Source organism: Pinus tabuliformis, chromosome X, assembly GCF_031772625.1.
Source record: "Pinus tabuliformis cultivar Carrire ecotype Pingquan chromosome X, CPIR1, whole genome shotgun sequence".
In the NCBI taxonomy this organism is placed as follows: Eukaryota; Viridiplantae; Streptophyta; class Pinopsida; order Pinales; family Pinaceae; genus Pinus; species Pinus tabuliformis.
This window is the reverse complement of record NC_142308.1, coordinates 1,043,509,097-1,043,530,593: the sequence shown is the minus strand read 5'-3', so window position 1 is coordinate 1,043,530,593 and position 21,497 is coordinate 1,043,509,097. Positions and strand designations below refer to the sequence as shown.

General features: G+C 37.8%; 1 protein-coding gene across 1 annotated transcript in view; it reads left to right on the top strand.

The window, feature by feature from the left end:
- The window catches only part of LOC149143360 (PITH domain protein (DUF1000)), a 141,766-nt gene extending 120,564 nt beyond the window's left edge, over positions 1-21,202 (top strand). The window contains exon 8 of the mRNA XM_089447265.1: positions 20,929-21,202. Within this exon, the coding sequence (XP_089303391.1) occupies positions 20,929-20,980 (52 nt within the window). The 3' untranslated portion in view covers positions 20,981-21,202. The remainder of the gene's footprint in view (positions 1-20,928) is intronic.
- The last annotated feature ends 295 nt before the right edge of the window (positions 21,203-21,497 follow it).

Sequence of the window (21,497 nt, the reverse complement as noted above, 5' to 3'; positions counted from 1 at the left end):
CAATGCCAAAATTACCTAGAAATATGAAAATTTATCGGAAAATGAAAATTCCAAGTTTTAGACCCTTGTTAAGTGTAAGCTTCAGAAATTTCAGATCTGAAAACTTCAGTTATGCAGTAAATTATAGCAACAATAAAAGTTAGATCTAGGCTAGACCTAGGATGCCCAAGTGGCTAAAATTTATGAAAATGGAGATTTTGCAATTTTAAACAATTTTGGCCATGTAGCATGTGATTTTAGGGCTTAATTGCTATTGATTTGACTGCTGTAATAAATCAGAGATAAAAGTAGGGTTTAGAGGTCAAACTCTAGTTCCAAGGCCTTGATGACTACTCACCCAAATTTTCTAGAATTTCTCCACTGAACTTGACACTTGAAAACACAAGATTTGTGCCAAAATTGCTACAAAACAAAATGTTAGAGATAAAATGCCAATCCTTTGAAGAAACCCTTGTTTGCAATGAGATCTAGCCCTTGTAGGGCTTATGGCCTTCTTAATGCTTGCAAAATAGATCCCAAACAATAGCTTTTTAGGTTGGGTGAGGGCTAGGGCCTTCAGAAAATGGGTTTTTCCCCCGATTTGAAAATAAACAACCTGCAAAAATAGCTTGAAGACCCTAGACGTCTAGGGTTTCAGAGGTCTCCAATGCTAATTTCTTTCTCAATCCTGAAACAAATTTAGAATAGAAACCTAAATAACCAAATACTGCACATAAAATTCGAAACCCCAAAACCCCAAATATATACAAAAATATTAAAATTCCCCAAAACCCAAGTTAGGAAAAATAATTTACAAGTTAGATCTACAAAATTATTCATAAGATCTACAAATATACAAGGGTTTTAAAATTTTTTAAATTTTTGAGAAAAATATTTTTATGTAGTTTTTTTTCTTCGAAGAATGGCTAAAAATACTTTAGAAACCCCAATGTATACTATAGCCTTATTGAAGATTTAATACACCATATAAATATTTGGAATCCAAGAAACAATGATTTTTGCCCAAGTTTGTGAACTTGGAGGCCAAGGGCTAAAGTACTTGTAAGCACTATGAATTTATCTCAAAATAATTTTGTTAGATCACATGGGGCATCAAACCTCCTAAGATTAGCCCAAAACTATCAATAGTATGGTTCTATTTCCATCTAATGAAAAAATAAATCTTACCAATATTCAACACAACAAAGAGATGCTCGTAGTCAACACTTACCACACAAATCAATAAACAAGAACACCTTGAATTGCACCCTAAAGTCTTTATTATGATTGAAAAAATAGTTCCCAGTGGGACAATAGTTACAAAGCTGCTTCAACAGAAATTTTCTAGCCATAAAACAAGATGCTAGAGACTCAAATGACTATTTAATTTATAGATTTATCCTCCAAGTGGAAAATTAACGACTAGTTTCTTTGCACCTTGTCAAAATAATCTTGGCTGTTGATAAACACTTCAAGATCTTTAAATCTTGGCCCTTGATTTTTTACTTTTGAGGAATTTTCGAATTTATCATTTAGTTTCATTTTTATTAGCTCAATATTAATTATTTTGAGCTAATTTCCTCAAAAATTTGACTTTGACTTAACCACCAAGGTCTAAGGTTCCAAATTTTCTTGAAATATACAATATTCCCTTAGTGGAAGACCTTTAAAAATTGATTCTTTTGGGACCCACGAATTTTTCCACTTGGAGAATTATTTTTCCTAAGCCAACTTAATTTTGACTTAATTAATTAAATTTTCTGGTTTAGGATTTAATTTTATTTTGCCAGAAAAATTAATTAATTTACATATGAGAGTATTTAATTATTTTTCCACCCTCTTGTACATAAGGTTTTACATTTATAACCCTCAAAGGGCGAATACACATTTGGTTTAGACCCTCAAGACACATAACCCATCTGCGACACAATAAGATCTAGTAAACTAAGTGATTTGTAATAAAATAATTAAGCCAACAACCTAAAATTATTCTCAAACTACTTTTACATCAGACTCGACTAAAAACATTAGGACTCACCTAATAATTCGACAATAAATTTCACCCTAGCTTTGGGGTTTAAGTTATAGGGAAAAGACTCTTCATATTAGTCGTGTTTAGAAACATAGGTAATTAGGGAGGTTAAAAACCTCCTAGGATGAAATTCATCATCAAAATTATAAGCTTACTTAGGTTGTTACATAGACTTAAGGTTTTACTAAGATCATTTACATTACATAACTTGCAAAATGGGATAACCATGACTCATGAACTGCTGATATGTGATCTGATTGTATTGAAAAATTTTGTACTTCTGCTTCCTTGGAACTTAGACAATTTGAGTGCAACAGTTCCCAGGTTACAAGGGTAAGGATGTATGTTGGGGCATCCGCGGGAGAAGGTGAATCACTCATCCTGCTCATATGCCATTGTAGAAGGTGAATTACTCATCCTATGTATATGTCATCAACCATAGGGGAAGGTGAACCACTCACCCTATGCTCAACCATACTGGGGTATATACTCCACAGGGGAAGGTGAACCACTCACCTTGTGCTCATATAGCTCAAATAAGTACCTCAGGCCCCCAGGAGCTCCCAAAGCTCAATGTCCAACCCAAGCGGGCCCCTTATGGGAGGGTCATTCCACGACTCCAAGTCTCTCTCGGAAGGCTAAGAACTTGGCCTTCCCCAAGGGCTTTGTGAGGATGTCAGCAAACTATTCATTAGTCCTGATGTGTTGGAACCTTATTGCTCCCCGTTGTACCATATCCCAGATAAAGTGGTACCTAGTGTTTTTAAAACTGGAACTGGTGATCGGACCGGTCCACCTGATGAACCGGTCTACCGACCGGAACCAGTTTAATCGGGACTAGTTTGGTCTAAACGAACTAGTTTTAGACAAATACATTAAATAGTTTATTTTTAATGAAACAAAAGTATTTTTAATGTTTAAAACCATGATTCCAAGCCAATAGAGACAAAATATGCAAAGTTTTCTCATTTATATACCATGTAAAGGTGAATATATCGAAATGGCACCGAGTGCAATACATATCATTGACAAAATAGCAAAATACATAAGCAGTGAGGCTTTAAATGGCCTATAAAATTCAAAAACAATGCTACAAGCTATGAGACCATTGGCCTACTACAAATCTACAGTGTACACATGATCAATCATCAAGTTCATCACCACTACTAGCCACAGGGTCATCATCAGGAGCTACATAGACATCATCTGGTACAGAGTCTGAGGATGCCTCAGCCTGATCTGCAACCTCAGTAGCAATGCCACCAATAACAATTGAAGTGGACCTAATGGAAGCACGAGTTTGTCAACCTGCATGAGTAGTGCCTTCCATTGGTTATTTGCCTTTCCTTGATGCCGCTACTGATCCTGGTTCTGATGCCGCCACAAAATCTGCTTCATCCCTCGCTAAAGCCATGTCGATATCAAAATCAGCCTCAAACACATGATCTTTAGTCTCCTCCACCCATTCTGATGTTGGATCAATATTGTTCAACACAACGGGATCTAGATCAGGGGCTTTGTTCATCATTTGGTTCCTCCACAGTCGAAGGTTGTATTGCACGAAAACAAGATCATTTAACTATTTTTGTTCCTTAAAGGCTTGAAGAGGGTGTTTTTGGAGGGAAAGCACCCTTAATTTCCCTCTAAAACCCCTAAATTACCTTGGAAAAGCCGCACTGTGGTCCTCGGTGGGCATGGCAGGTAACCGACTGGTTTAGGATCGGTTAGGTCAAATTTTCCGCCACACAGCCTATTAAACTGAGTTTTTTCACTGGTTCCAACTGGTGGGCCTGCTAACCGGCCGGTTAGACTAGTAACCGGTTAGCTAGGCCGGTTTTTAAAACTATGGTGGTACCTGATATCAATATGCTTGGAGCGGTCGTGGAACATAAGATTCTCTAAAGTCGAATCCCACTTTGGTTATCGCAATAAATGATGGTGGTATCCAACACATGTTCGAATAGCTCATTGAAGAGCTTCCTCAACCAAATAGCTTCACAACAGGCCATAGTAGCTGCAATATATTTGGCTTCGGCGGTGCTTAGAGCAATCGATTTTTGTTTCTTGCTCATCCAAGCAATTGAAGCAGATCCCAAAGAGAAGCAACATCCTATTGTGTTTTTTCTATCCACTACACTGCTAGCTCAATCAACATCAGAATATCCATGTAGCCTCAAATTCCCGATAGTGTATCTTAGACCATAGTTGATAGTGCAACAAAGATATCTTAAAAGATTCTTTGCAACAACCCAATGTATGTGATGAGGCTTAACCATAAATGACTCAATATTTACAATGATGCATATGTTTGGTCGGGAGTTTACCATGAACATTAGCCCCCCCCACAAGTTGTCTATATTTAGAAGGATTTGCCAATTCGGGACCAACAACACTTCCGCATAGCTTTTTGAAGTTTAGTTCCATCGAAGTAGACACAAAAAATTTCATTCCACCATCCACTCTCACAACTTTACAATGTTTTCCCTTAAGAAAGGAAAATATCGCCTGGCTTTTGCTAGACCTTCAGGCCTAAGAAGTGATGCATCAGTGTTAGGTCCTTCATCTTGAATTCAGAAGTCAACTCCCTCTTGCATTGATAAATGAGAGGGTCAACACTAGTCATAAATAGATCATCGACATACAAGACCAAAATAAGTGGCATGTCCTTTTCAACCTTGAAGTATAGGTTTGGATCAACATAGCTTCTTGTAAATCCCAACTTCATAAGATAGCTATCAATCCTCTCATACTGAGCACTAGGGGCTTGCTTCGACTCATAGAGGGCTTTCTTCAACTTGCATACATGTCCTTCGTTCATGTACTTCTAACCCTTGAGATTGTTCCAAGTAGACTTCCTCCTTAATTGAGCCATGCAAGAAAACAACCTTGACGACCATTTGAGGTAGGCTCCATGTGGATTGACAACAAGAGAAATTATGGATCGAGTAGTGGTATATCAAGCGATTGGTGCAGATATTTCATCATAGTCCATTCCTTCCTTTTGAGAGAAACCACGAGCCACGAACCTTGCCTTATATTTTTCAACACTTCCATCAACTTCATGTTTAATTTTGTAGATCCATTTTGAGGTGACCATGGACTTGTCCTTGGGTCTAGGTACCACTCCCCAGACATCATTCTTCATGATTGATTCTTATTTGTTAGACATAGCATCTTTCCATACCTGGTGCTTTGTATAAATTCCTTGTAGATTCAAATTTTTTATGTAATATGCTAAAACAAAAGACTTGAATCTACTCTACTCATCAGCGGAAACAATTAATCGATCGAGAAATCACACCATAAACATGAGACAAGGTTAATCACATATGCTTAGAGATTAATCTATAAGGGGAAAGCTTGCTGCTCAAAACCCCTTCCTATTTGTATATTGCATTATATCAGAAAATAGAGAAGAAATGCAATGCTTGTTCAAGCCTGAACAACCTCTGCACTATCTCTATCTGTCTCACTACCTCACTAGCTGACTCTAGCCAATATTAGCCAATTATGCTGCCTGCCAACTACTATCTCCTTGCGTTGTTTCTCAAGGAATTAGCCCCCTATTAAATGGGAAATTCCTCATCCAGAACTGTGTAATCCATATAGGTCCTTTGATTGCATGCACCACCTGTACAACTCAGATAATTATACAATTGGTACACTGCCCTTGAACTCCAATCTCAACTGGGTAACTCGAATTTCATGCATGCATGAGTTAATTATGGATGATTTATCGGTTAACTGGTTGAACACTGGAGCTGCACCCCACTGCTAGACCTCCTACTAGTTCCTCCAACGGTTGGAATTAGTTTAACTAACATTAATTCAGTTTAACTGAATTAATCTATTACAACTCAAATTAAACTCAACCTAGGTTCCTAAAATTTAGGAACGACTCTACATGGCTCAAGTTAGGCCCTCAACTCAAATTAACTGAGCCAACTAAGTGAAATTAACTTAGTTAACTTGTACAAGTTGTCTTGTGATGTGGAATTACATTTTTCACCTAATTTAATTCAAGGGAAAATTAAATAAGGATTTTCTTGTTGCCATTTCCAACACTCCCTCTCAACAAGAAAGGGATTCACATATATCCCGATCTAGCACCTTTGGAATGTATTGCATGCAACACTTCTCACTATTGCTGCTGCCACTGCAAGTGAAAATCATCCAAAAATAAAAAATAATCACTGGATCAATCTGCAACTGTCTACTAGGAAAACTGTGCCACTGACTCTTCTACTGAGCCTCCCGCTCTGCTGTCAACACTGCTTTATGACTGGCATTGATCCTCTTGATACTGAATACTTTGGGCCCCCGTAGCAAGGTAATGATACATGAGACAAACACACCTAAATGGACCTTGCCCAAATTTTTGTAACTCTTGGGACTATTGCTTCACATCACCCCACCTCACACCTGGAGGTATGTCTGCATGTGCTCCCTCTTCCCACTTGGCTCAAACTCTCCTCCTACTAGAGGTCTCTGACTGGTCCTCTTCATCATCATCCTCTTGATCAACCCAACTGCCAACTGGCTGAGGCTTCCTCTTGAGAGCTAAATCATGCTCCTTCTCAACCACAACATCTCTAATCCCTACCTTGCTCCTCAAGGCTGTGCATGCATATTCCTCTAATGTGTATAGGCCCTCGATCATGACACCAAATTGCTTGATTTGACATGAAGCAAGATGCTTGAGGTAGGCCTTCCCATCTTTAAAGACTACCTCATACCCTTTGTCTTCAATCCTCAATATCTTCATCAATTTAAGTTTCTTGGCTTCATGGCTATTATCGAATATCTCATTAAGAGTCTTCCACATAGCAAAGGGAGTTTGTTTGCCATGTATTTTAGGACCATGTGATCTATCACACCCTCTAGGATGATCTTCATGGCTCTAGCCACACACTTTTGCTAGATCTTGAGCATCATATGTTGGAGGCCTCAGGATATCATTATCTATGAATTCCTTCAGCACATTATCTTTCAACACTGCTTCCATGCGGTCCTTCCAAGAAACATAATTAAAGCTTCTCTCAAGGGCATACCCGAGTCTTAGTCCATAGAAGGGAATCCTGCTACCTCTAAAGAAATGATCTTGCAAGTTTGATCCTCCTGCAATAACGAGTTCGAAATCTCTTTTCTATTACGAATCTTGCCCTATAGTGATTCCAACTCTGATACCATGTAGAAATTCCTTGTATATTCAAACTACTTATGTAATATGCTAAAACAAAAGACTTGAATCTACTCTACTCATCAGTGGAAACAATTAATCGATTGAGAAATCACACCATAAACATGAGACAAGATTCAATCACATATGCTCAGAGATTAATCCAAGGGGAAAGCTTGCTGCTCAAAACCCCTTCCTATCTGTATATTGCATTAGATCAGAAAATAGAGAAGAAATACAATGCTTGTTCAAGCCTGAACAACCTCTGCACTATCTCTATCTGTTTCACTACCTCACAAGCTGGCTGTGGCCAATACTTAGCCAATTATGCTGCTTTCCAACTCCTATTTCCTTGTGTTGTTTCTCAAGGAATTAGCCCCCTATTAAATAGGAAATTCCTCATCCAGAATTGTGCAATCCATACAGGTCATTCTCTCACTGCATGCACCACCTGTACAACTCAGATAATTATACAACTGATAGTACACTACCCTTGAACTCCAATTTCAATATAGTAACTCGATTTTCATGCACGCATGAGTTAATTATGGATGATTTATCAGTGAATTGGATGAACACTGAAGCTGCACCCCATTGGTAGACCTCCTATTAGTTCCTCCATCAGTTGGAGCTAGTTTAACTGACATTAACTCAGTTTAACTGAATTAAACTATTACAACTCAAATTAAACTCAACCTAGGTTCCTAAAATTTAGGAACGATTCTACATGACTCAACTCAGGCCCTCAACTCGAATTAACTAAGCCAACTAACTGAAATTAACTTAGTTAACTTGTACAAGTTGTCTTGTGATGTGGGATTACATTTTTCTCCTAATTTAATTCAAGGGAAAATTAAATAAGGATTTTCTTGTTGCCATTTTCAACATGCTTTACGACTTCTTCGAAGGTGCAAGTTTCAGTTTGAATGATAGTATAGTACTCATGGCAGCCAAGTACCCTTGATAATTGTTGGGCTTCTTACTTTCTTGAAAAGTTCCTCCTGGAGCGGAATGTTTTTCAACATCTTCATGTGTATACTTGAGCCATAATGGTCTTTTCCTTGAGGTAGAGGGATCACAAGGAGGTGGATCAAGAGAATCCATCAGGCCATCAACATCAGACATAGGCTCATCCATCGAAGGCTCTTCTTGTTTTTTAGCAGCATCATCATCCTTTTTGAAATGGGGAGATCTTTGTCTTTCACGAGCGGTGTCTTGATCAAAGGTAACATCTCTACTTACTTCTACCTCTCTTTCATTAGAAACATAGATTTTATATGCCTTTGAATTTTCACTGTATCCAACAAATACACCTTTCTTGTCAGAAGCTTCCAACTTATTCTTTTTCTCTTTAGGCACAAGAAAGTACACATGACAACAAAAGATTCTAAAATGAGAAACATCAAACTTCTTACTAGTGAAGACTTCCTCAGGTGTCTTGAAATACAAAGCTTGATGAGGGCTTCTACTTTGAACATATACAACAGCGTTAGCAACTTCTCCCCATAATAACCCTGGTAGACCTTGATCATAGATCGTGGCACGAGTGGCTTCCATAATAGTTCGATTTTTTCTTTCAGCAACACCATTTTGCTCTGGAGTATATGGAACAATTGTTTACTTCTTAATGCCAACCTCTCTACAGAAGTCATTGAATTCATTAGATTCATATTCGGTTCCATTGTTAGTCCTCAACGTCTTGATCTTCTTTCCTGTTTGATTCTCCACCAATGCTTTGACAGAGCGGAACCACTTGAGCACTTCATCCTTCCTCTTAAAGAAATAAATCCATGTTTTGCGTGAGAAGTCACCCACAAAAATTGCACAGTATATGTATCCTGCTAATGAAGTTATGGGCAAGGTACCATACAGGTCAGAATGGATCAATTGAAGAATATCAGTTGTCTTGCTTTCACTAGAAGGGAGTGGTCCCTTTGTATGTTTCCCAGCTGCACAACCTTGACAGACTCCTTCATGGTTCATATGAAACTCAGGCATCCCTGTGACCATCTTCCTTGCCCCAAGTAAGTCTTTGTAATGTAAGTGGGAAAACCTCTGGTGCCATAGCTCACATTGAATAGAGGTATCACTTGCTAATGCTCCCAAAGGATTTCCATCAACTTGATAAAGACCATCAACCCTGAATCCAAGAGTAAAAGCATGTGCACGTACCTTTCCATCAATGAATGCTACCTTGAAGCCTTTGTACTCCATCGCAGAAATAGACACCAAATTCTTCTTCAAATCGGGCACTTTCAAGACTTCTTGAAGATGTATGGTTTGACCATAATTCAAGTGAAGAGTGACAATTCCTATCCCTTTTACAGGGTAGATGGCATTATCTCCAAGAATAATCTTTAGTTTAGTTTTCCTTTTAACTAGATTTGAGAGGGCCTCCTTATATCTAGTGAAATGCCTTGAGGCTCCACTATCGATTAAGCATTGATCCAAAGTATCCGGATGAGAGGCAATAGATAGAGCAAAAATAAGATAAAACTCATCTTGTTTTTCTACAACATTATTTTCATCATACCTGACATTCCTTGTCCTCTTGGGAGGTCGAATTTCCTTCTTGGGCAGCAGAACCATTCCTTTTTCCTTTATGGTTATACCCGTTGTTCCTTTGATTGTTATTATTGTTGTTGTCATCCCTTTGAGGGCTTTTCTTGTGAGGAGTCAGGACATTCTTTGGTATAGTGGCCGAACCTGTTGCAATTGTAGCATCTTCCTTTGCCTTTTCCTTTGAATCCCTTCTTAGATCCTTGACCTTGTCTCCTTGAATCATTTCTCCTTTTAGTATGTGCAAAGAAAGCAATAGGTTCATTTCCATTGGAGGACTTATCTCTCTCCATCATTCTTGTTTCCTCTTGAATGCATCTAGCCAATAGCTCATCAAAACCAGGTATCCTGTCATTATTGAGAATGGTGGTGACAAATGTATCCCATGGTCTTGAAAGACCTCCAAGAGCAATGAGAGTGAGTTCCCTGTCAATAGTAACTTGTCCAATAGATATAATTTCATTCTTGAATTGAGTTATTCTCATGAAGTAAGATTGAATAGACTCCCATTTTTCCATCTTGATACCCTTCCACTTGTTTTTGAGAAAGAGGATTTGATTTGCATTGTTCACTTTGTACATCCCAACCAACTTTATCATACATTTCCTTGGAAGTTCCTAAATTAGAAATATAGACAACCAAATGTTTTTGAAAGGAGTCAATCAATTTTTTTATAGCTTTGACCTCACCTTTTCTATACTTTGTTCTAGCAGCAACAAGTGCATTTGAAGGAAGCTCTACCACTTTCCCTTGCGCATAATCCAATACTTCATGCTCCTCTAAGGTCAGGTCCAAAGTCATCTTCCATGCATGATATTTAGACTTGTCATTGAGCTTATCCTCAATCTTGAAATATGAATTAGTAGCCATGGATACTAAGTCCTTGTTAACACATATCTTGGTGATTGCTTGATCTCTTGCTTGGGCTTCTCCTCACTTGAGCTCTGATACCATGTTAATTTTAGATAACAATGGTATGTTCTATGTTTGCAACAATTACTTAAATGTTCTTTTATTAGCCCAATGTAAATTCCACTTTAATTTCCAATAGCAATCACATAAACCATTTATTCACATTGACAATAATTGTAGATAGAACATAAACAATAAATGCAAAAGACAAGTCAAGACAAGAGGACACCAATGTTTGGCTAAAGCCAGGGAAAAACCCCACGATGGGGAAAACCCTTAATCAATCCTTCTTATTATCAAATATCAAATGTTCAACTGAGAGAGAATGTCCAATAAAGTACAATGATGAGAGTCAGTCAATGTGACTTGACTTTTGTAAATTACCCAAACCAATGAAGATCTGATCAGCTTGATGAAAGACTACATTTTTGAAAAGTCAACAAGAGTCAACTTGCCCTAACCAGTTAGCAGTCAATAGTCAAAACAATAATCAAACTTGCCATCTTGAGGTAGGTTAACCTTAGTCAAACTTGACGTTCCTTGGTGGTCAAACAACAATAAAAACAATCAACAAATCAACGGTCAAACCTAGTCAAATGATGAAGTCAACCTACGGTCAAAAATAGTCCTGCAACTCTGCGGCCAACCTTGGTCAAACAACTCATTTTGCCTCGGTTTTTTTGCCAGATAATGCGGCCTGCTTGTACAGATTTATCCCTGTCAAAACGCAGTCAAACAATCCCTTAAGGTCCAAAGTCAACATTGGTCAAAGTCTACTCAAGAGCAGAAAGGATCAAATTAATCTTCAAAACTTGCACCTGTGGAAGAAGAACATTTTTCCTTAGACTTGTACGACCCAATCAATGAAGGAGAGAGAAGAATATGTTGTATTGTTGAAGTGCCAAATAAGGATGAGGGTCTCCTATATTTATATGCGATGATGGGGTTTCAATTTGTGTAATTGACCCCATGTCGACCTTGACGAATTGTACTCTTGTGGGCTTGTCTTCAAAAACATTTTTTTTCCTGTCTGAATTTAGTGCTTCCGTCGATTCTGGTCCTCTCGGAAAGAGGAATTTTGTTCAATCATCATCTTGGGCCAATGAGCTGCCCAAGGTGGAATTTGGCCCTAGTTGCACATTTTAACATAGAGCCACAAGACTTCATAGAATTTTACAGAAAAACAAATCGCACTAAAGTAGGTGATCGATACATCATGGAACGAAGTGTGCATAAAGCTTGCATAAGGAGGGCTTGGACTTCGTACTTACCTCCGTCTAATCAATAGTTCGGATGCCATCAATCTCGGTACAAACTTTCTAGCATAGTGACATTCTACATAGATTGTACATAGTGAAACTTTGTTTATATATATATATATATTGTAGAGATTCTAGCCTCAAAACATCTGTGAAACTAGCTTCAGAACTTCACATATCATTTGATTGGGCTTATCCTTGAAAATATAAACTAGGGGCGTCATAGTCTTATACTTGAATCCACATAATTTACATATTTCCTCAACAAATATCCATAGAATATAGGTGGTTCAAATATCCACAAAAGGTAAGTGCTAAGATAACTCGACCCAACCTTAATAGAAAAACTCATTATAAGGTTCAAATTTTATGCTAGGGTGTCAGACGATCGTCAATCACAATTATTATAGGTTCTGGTTCAAGAGTAGATATAGATTTGACCTTCTTCAAGTGCCTAGAACTTGCAATGTCCATCTCTTCAACTTGGCTTTGATTCTATGTTGATTTTTGTAGCACCATCCAACCTGTTCTCTACCCTCAGATTGGGCACCATCTTGACAAGAGAACTGGAACTTGTACAAGCTGCCTAAATACTAGAATCTGAGGCTGTTCAATGGTGGATTCTTTCAACAAAGCTCTGATACCATGTTGAAATTTTATGGCAAGTGCAGTGGAATACAATATTCTGCTTGATGATTACTTCCTAATGATTTTCAAACAATATTTTTTATGCCACTGCTATCATTGAATAATTATACCTAGAAAATCTCAACAATGAATGCATCGGAAATTGTAAAGATCATAGAAAGACAACCATGCACAACAAACACACAATTTTTCACATAGGAAATCCAACCTTGGGAGAAAACCCAAAAATCTTTTCTTGAGGAGAAATTGTCTTTTTAGCAAGACTTACAAATCTATAATTTGTCTAGAAATTTGTGCCAATATACAAGTCAAAATACTAGTCAAACTTGGTCAATAAGCTATTTGATCAAACTTGTCAAAAACTTAGTAATCAATGTTGGTAAAATAGTAAAAGAGTCAACTTTGCGGTCAAATGCTTAGTGAAACTCCGTTAAACAATAACTAATTCATCACATGTACGGCCTCCAAGATGTCGGTCAATGGTTTGGTCAAATTGTCCTCCTTTCTTACACATACGACCTCCAAAAGGAATGATAGAATGATGAAAAGAGATGAAAAGATGATCTCCAACAACAAATTTCTCCTTGTTAGAATTTCTCCTCCACTAGAAAAGATTCAACAGGTTAGCTATGTTGATAATTTGCCTCTTACATGCTTGTCTATTTATATAGAGCTCTAAGGTTGAGTGGAGACCCATCAAGGTGGCTTCTCATCACAAGAAACCCCTAATGGAGCCTACTTCACAACTCAACATTAGACTAGAATTGTTTACTCCATTGTTGGGTGAAAAAACCTAATCAATAAACAATTCAAACCTGCTCTATAAAAAATAGGCCACTCCATCCCGTAGCACAAAAAAGTCATATACCAAATTTGTTAACCTTTAGGTATTAAAATCAAGAACTTGATTCGTGTCCAAAAGCATTTGCGTGTTCTTGTTCAAGCCGTATGAAGGGGTTATAGTTTTCCTTGCGATGGTCCGGGACGGGGTGGTACTTGCGATATCTCGGCCCATACCGTAGCACAATGTGAGTATCGTAGGCCTTTCACCCCTAGCCAAATCAGCATGGCCCCATGGGTGAATGTATCAATCTCCCCTAGTCAAATCAGCATGACCCTATGGGAGAATGTTTGCCCCTGGGCCATTCACCTTTAGCTAAATCAGCACGGCCCCATGGGTGAATATGTCGATCTCCTCTAGTCAAATCAGCATGACCCCATGCGAGAATGTCTGCCCAATGCTGCAAAAACATCAATAGAGCTATGCAATGCCTTAGATACGAGGAGAAGAACTTCAAGTACATTGCAATACAATAATTATAAGTTAGCGTGCAATAATAAATCTATTGACTTTTTATTTGTACTAGTTCTCACTCATTTCCCATGTAGGCCCACTTCTATGTTGAACCACTTTTTACACATTCATTTCACCCTTTGTTGCACCATTTGGTTCATTGAATAGTGTCCTCCAAAATGTTTTGTCCTCAAAGCTTGAAGGGTTTTACATACGATGAAATCAGGGTTTTCCTCAGATTTCCTCTCTTGCTGCCACTGTCGATTATCTATATATGCATATCTAATGTCAATTGTCAATCCTTGATAGTTTGATGTCAGAGTTTCTTTCCCTTTGATTCCATGCACTGTTGATTATCTATGCATGCATATCTAATGTCAATTGTCATCCTTTATAGTTTGATGTCACATAGTTTATTTCCCTTCAATTCCATGCTTCGTTTTAACTTGCCAATTTGTTGTAGTTGTTGGTTCTTCGAGGATATTCTCTCTCTCATAATTGTTAACCTTGATTTCATATTCTATGGATGTCGATGATTCTACCATCTACTTTGTTGGTAATGTGGATAGCAACTTGTATTTCTTTTAAACTTTTTTGGTAATGAGGACAATTTTTTGGTTGAACTTCATAGTTTTTACTTCTCTTTCTTTCAACTTATTTTTGATTTTTTCTTCTATTATTTTTTTCTGTCCCTGTGATTTATTTCGTTCGCACTTCTGTGAATGTCGATGATTCTACCATCTACTTCGTTGGTAATGTTGATAGCACCTTCTTGTATTTCTGATTTCATGTATGCTTTTTTGGTAATGAGGACATTTTTATGGTTGAACTTTATAGTTTTTACTTCTATTTTTTCCAACTTATTTTTGATTTTTTTCTTCTATCTTATTATCTTTTTCTGTCTTCTGTGATTTCTTTCATTCACACTTGAGACTTTCTGTATTTGGGAAGATATTTGTTAGGGGACATCCATCATCTATAACCTTCCTCAGATTTTGCTTATGCTGTGCTTCTATCTTTGAGCTAATATAATATATATTTTCTTCAATACTATGGTCATTATGTTCTCCCGTTGAACTACATCTTAGCCAAAATGGGATCTATTTAGGACTCCTTACATACAATTCTAACAACTATTCAACAATAAGATAAATTTGTTCCAAATTTAGATTGATACTCTCCTCGCTTTATTTTTCCAGCTGCTTATTGAATCATCCAATTTGGACATTCCAATGAAAGATTATACCAGTTTTAGATTGTCTTACTATTTGAGGCCCTTCATTCTGAGACAAAGTCTCACTCAATTTGGGGTCCAACAAATAAATATAAATATTTATGTCAATATATTAACTCAGCATTCCCACTGACCTACTTTAGTGGTCATTTCTTGGACATTAATATATTTATCTTATCTTATTATTATCTAACCATATTTTAATATTTTTACCTCTATCTATAATAAATTGGTCTCAAGCATGTGTTGTATCGAAAATGCTTTTCCAAATTCAGTATGTTGTATAAAAAATTTGAATATTCATCTACAACATATGAACCCTATATTTGGGGTCCATCTGGGCTCAACTTGTATCTAATTTGAGATACAACATATCCCATGCCTGTCGGCAACATTTCCAATATTGCCTCACAGTAATGTTTATCAAGAGCCCTTGCTTTCTCTCTATACAACCATCAATGATAATTGAACGCTCTGTCCTAACATTGTTGTTATTGATTTAAATTTGATTGTATATCTAAGCTCATGAACTATGAATTTTTCTCATCATTTCCTAAAAGGACAAGAAACATATGCAATTGCATTGGCCATCATAACTTCAATTGCTTCATCTGCCTCTTCCTTATTTACATATTATGTAGTTCTTTGAATTTGCATTTCTCAGACATGCTTAATAGATTGAGAAGTTGAGATGTTGATAGTTTAATTCACTTGGGAGGATTCTGTTATTCATTTTAGCTCGTTCAAGTGTAAATTTTAGACGCCCTCACTCCAATAGTTATGTCTAAAAGATGATGCCATACTCTGGTGCCCTTGAAAGGAGGTCTACAAAGATTGCATGCCCAACATGTGAAGGTCTTCCTTCAGATGTTGGAGTAAGGTTTCCTTGGGATAAAATGGCTTGGGTGTTTCTTGTGATCTATATTTAGATTGCACAGTTTGATTTTCTCCCTCCATTTTAAGGCCTTCCCTAAGGTGCAACTGCAGGTAAGAATCTAGAAGGAAGAAAAAGGTTTCTGCAGAAATTAAATTACTGAGAGTTCAAACAATTTAGAACCTGGGGGTAGATGAATATTTGAAGCTTCCGATGTGTTGATTCTGAAGTTATTTGCCTCAAATTTTCTTGAATCCTCAAGATTCTACCCACTTAAGCTCCAATTTAGTTGAAAAATATTCTATTCAATGCTCCAAAACTAATAAAATGTTACTTCAAGGCTATTCGAGATTTACCGTAGGCTTCTTGGTTTTAATTTCTGGTTTTGAATCATAGGTCTAGTCAATGCAAAGAATAAAGAACCTATAACTAGGTTGAGTTAGTGTTTTTGCTAAGGGTGGGTTAGGGAGAGTGAGTTTTTTGTTTTTTTGTTTATTATCTTCTAATAATTTTATTCAAACTCACATTCAAGAGATGGAATATTTTCCTTCACTTGACCTTTGGCCTTCTTCTGTGACATTTGGAATGTTGCCCAAACATCCCTTTTTCTCGAGAATTATTGTGGGGACATGGGGGCTGTCTGTCATGTTCTTAGGGACACCACAAAAAATGGGATGTCCAATACACTTGGCACACATCCTTGATTCAGCAGTGTCATATATATGACACAATGTGATAGGCAGTCTGGGTTATAATCCCTTTATTGATTATGCAATGTACAACGCATTAAATTACGGGTCATTACAAATTGCACTCGTTGTTGTTTGTTTCGGCGGTACCCAGCTTGCCTACATTTATATGTTTATAATGCAATTACCAATGCTTCATGAGGCAATCATCTGATGGAGGGAGAGAGATGCACTTTATATATCAGGGTGGGAACAAAAGGAAAATGATTGGTCTCTTTCTAGAACATCTGAGGCAGAAAGAGACTTGAGAATCAATGAATAAAAAGGTGAGTCCTTCGGTACAAAATGATTATAAATGATATAGTGAGTATCTGTAGTTGATGGTCCAGCCATGGCCTGTAGAGCCAACCTTCGTTATCTTGCTTAAGTCTCTGCCCTCTTGATGATTGCAATGAAAAGTTGATATGCTTCCCATGGTTGTTGTCATGATACAATGCATTGGAAACTGGTTTGACAATCCCGGATAGGCCTTCCTAGATGGGCTATGACCTCCATTGTGTAGCAATATGATTTCCAAGTCACTCTTAATGTTAGATGTTGGCCTTGTAGCCTATTGTATAGAACTTTTTTCATGGAGTTAAAATAACATTCCATTGTCCTTAATTGTATGGAAAGCCTGTATAGATATTGTAGCTAATTCTCCTCATTTACCAGATCCACAAAGTTCTGGTAAAACTTATTGGATACAATCTTGCAAGCATCTCGAAACCCATGAAGTTCTAGTAAAGCTTCTGGGATACAATCTTGCAACCATTTTAAATTCTTTCAAGTATCATCTTGAAAGCAATGGCTTGACTAAGCACATCACAAACTCAAAAGGCCCTCTGATGCATGTTATATGAGTGGCTGCTTCTATATGGTGCTTAGCTAATCTTTTCCATGGTGATCTCTCCACTGGCTAGTCTTACCCCATTCTGTTCTCAAAATTTGGGCCCAGAGGGAGATCATGATCATCCTATTCTTGCAACTTTATTTTAAATTTATTCGAGGCCCACCTCCATTGTTCCCTTGGTGAAATCCCTACCAAAAGGGATGCCCTGGTACTTGATAATATGTCCCAGTTGGATATTCTTCCATTTTTTTGGAAGCCAATCTCAGTAATTATCTTGTTTAATAATATGAGTTTTATTTTCATCTCATAGACTAATGCGACAACTACTTGTGCAAAGGTGAAGTATTGCAAGGTTCCTTCTTGTTAAAATTGGAAACTAGGGCCAAACTCCATGTGGGTCTTCTTATTTATGGCATTTGATATTTTTTTTTGGATCCCTCTCATTGAGAGGTGTAGGATTGATCTAAAGATCATCTGATTCCGATAATTATTCATGGAGTTATGAATTTCTTTGTGTTAATAGACAATTCGTCAAGGTCGGCCAGCAACCAAATAAACCCATGTGATCAACGTTTTAGTATAAAAGGAGATGACTTGAGAGTCATTTTACACACACACTTCACTCTTGATTTCTCTCCACTTGTTCTGGGTTTTAGTGGAAGAGAAATCTAGGAGAGGAAGCCCTAAATCGCAGAAGGTAAAGGAGCCCTAGTATGAAGCCCTAGACGTAGTCTCTACAAGCCCTAATGCAGTCCTAAGGAAGATGCCCAAACGCAGTCCTAAGAAGGAGGAGGTCTTAGCAGCCCTAGCTGCAGTCCTAGCAAGCCCTAGCCTATGACAGCTCTATGCATCCATTTGCGGAGGAAGAGAGCTCGTTGAAGGAGGATAATTCCCTGTGGTAGCCACAGCAAGAAGAGGCAGGGACACTGTAAAAGGACTGTTTTGGGTCTATTCCAAGGGTCTGAAGTGATGGAGAAGGGGCCGAGTTCCCTTGCTGGAAGAGCCGCAACCATAGGACAGTTTTGAGGGCACTTTGGAGGGGTGCAGATCCATGGAAAGGCAGCCGCAACCCTACACAGTCTTGCTGTAGGGTGCCGCAGTAAATTACAGGCAGGCCGAAGGGTAGACAAGGGCTAGGGCAGCCCAGAATTGAAGCAGCCACCCTCGGCCCCTCAAAGAAGGGCAGCCACATTTCTTGGGAGTGTTTTTGGGCACAAAAAGAAGGCTGGTTAAGGACTGTTGTGTGCCCTAACCAGACCTAGTTTGCTGCAACCAAACAGACCTCAAAACTGTGAGCTAGTACATGCTTATTGGAGCAGCATTTGTATGGTGTGTTGGCAGCTAGATACATGGGACAGCAAGGTCACTTGGTGGAGCATAACAAATAGGACAGCAAGCAATGACATGGTACAGCAAGGCTACAATGGGACAACAGCAAGCATGGTGCTGCAAACTCATTAGGGCAGCAGCAAGGTACAGTATGCCAAATAGGACAGCTAGGCAAGTGTGCTTAGTACAACATGGTAAATGGGACAGCTAGGCAATGGTGCTTGGTGCAGCAAGCAAATGGGACAGCAATGCTATGATGTTTGTTGGAGCATAGCAAATGGGACAACAGTATGCCAAACATGGAATGGCAATATCACTAACAGTGGGACAGCAGCGATGGCACATGGAACAGCTGTGGTAGCATGGTGCAACAATGGCACATGGGACAGCAGTGGCAGCATAACATGCAGCAGTATGATGTGTGCAGGATGGTCATAAGGTCCAGCATAGCGATGATGGGTGCAGCACGGTGAGGTGCAACATGATGACGAGATGCAGCACAATGATAGGTGAAGGGGTCACCTTGGAGAATCAGTTGAAGCAGCATGTCTTCAGCTGAATTCAGCCATCTCATGTATCATCTTCTTAGAGATGATCTATATTCTTATTTAGATAAGTCAAAGTGTTGACTTTTGTTGTATATGTACTATCTCTCTCTCTCCCCGCTGAACTATTGAAGAACATATAAGAAGAATTGATTAAGGGTTTCCCCACATTGGGGTTTGTCCCTGGCTCGCGCCACATCTTGTGTCCTCTTGTCTTGGCTTGTCTTCTACAATCTATGTTTATGTTCTATCTGCAATTTACTTTAATGCTGATGTGATTGCTAATCTGGAAAATATATTGAGCTAATTGTGAAAATTGAAATAAATTGCTCTAAGCATAGAACATACCTAAAATTAACACTTCCACTAACTGTCAAGACACTTCTGGGATGAATGCTGGGTCATCCAAAGTGAACATCAAGCATTTGACCTCTTCCTAGCCATGATAAGCCTCTGGTTTCAAGACACTTCTGGGATGAATGCTGGGTCATCCAAAGTGAACATCAAGCATTTGACCTCTTCCTAGCCATGATAAGCCTCTGGTTTGCTTGTGAATCTGAGCTGCATGATTGCATTTGACTTTTTGACCATTGGTTTTATTTGTCATCATAGACTCACCTTTTTTTTCCTATATTGTAGATTGGCTTACTCTATTTATTTATCTACTTTCAGAGTTTTCTCCTAAAGCTTGGTATAATGCTAATCCTCGTGCTCTTTTTTCGCATTTATTCTCTCTTATGTGCCAAAATTTCTCTCTTAATTCTGTTTGTTTATTTCTTTTATATACCTTTGCATTGCCATCACATTCCTTTGTAATTGTTTTGCTAGTTCACTTGTTATGCTTGTTCTCTCTGTTAGCTGTTTAGAACGATCAGTACTTTAACGTACTAGTTGACTCATTTTCCTTTTTGGTTGGCTTCCCTGTCTGCCAAATGAATAATTTTGTCTCTCGATCATTATTCTAATTATTATTATTATTTTCTTTATTCGAATTCATTGCATGGTTTGCATTGTCTTGCCCTCTTCTTCCCCTAAAAACAAATCTTTTATTTCCAAAACTCAAATTCATTTAGCTCTGTTGATTAGTTTTCCCTTTATATATATATATATATAGACACACACACACACACACGATTGTTTTGTTACTGATTATTTCCGACATTGTTATTAAAACTCAAATAAATCTGACAGTTATTCCCATGTTTATCTTCTCCAGTCATCTTGTGAATACCTTTTCAATGCTTGATTGCACTCTACATGCTAGTATGAATATGAAGTGACAGTTTTGATGCCTCCGTCAATGGACTACATAAATATTCTTGCAGCTTGGAGTCTCTGTTGTTTCCTGTTCGCATTTTCTAGTTAACTATGTTATTTAATCTATGTTCCAAAGGTAGGTAGATAAGTGATGTCTGACAATTGGAAGTGGTGAATCCGACCTGTAAGTTGTATAGAAATTTGTTTTTTCTCATTACACTTCTTTTTCTTTGTGCTTATTTGCAGTGTGGAAACAACAAATATGAAGGAGTTGAAGAAAATTAATGAGGATCAGTAGATGCCAAGAAAACCCTTCATGCATGTGGCATATATGTATGTTTGGTGCTACATTTATTTTTAACCTCAAGGCCTTGTAAAGGTATAAGGAGTGCAATATCTGCATCAATTTGTATCTCCGCTCATCCTGGTTGCAGTTTCAAATTTTTTTGTGTACGTTGGATATTGTAATGATTTTGATGGTTATATTTTATAAAAGGACACCACCATCTTTTCAGATTCCTATTATGGGATAATGTCACCTACTTACAAATGTCCATTTTTTAAAATTAATTGTGTTATTATCCTGCTGTTAGAGGCCCTGCTTATTTGATGTGTTTTCTAGTAACAAGTTATTTCTGGAGGTGAATAGAGCTCAATTTAGAGACTTAAAGAGTTAGAGTTAAATGATTAGAACACTCACAATAAATTTGATGGTCTATCAAGGTTAAGACTGTTTGAATTCTGGTTGTTCGGAGAAAGGTGTACGATTGCATTCTTGACACAGGAATGACCTTCAAAGCCCTTGGCGAAATAGA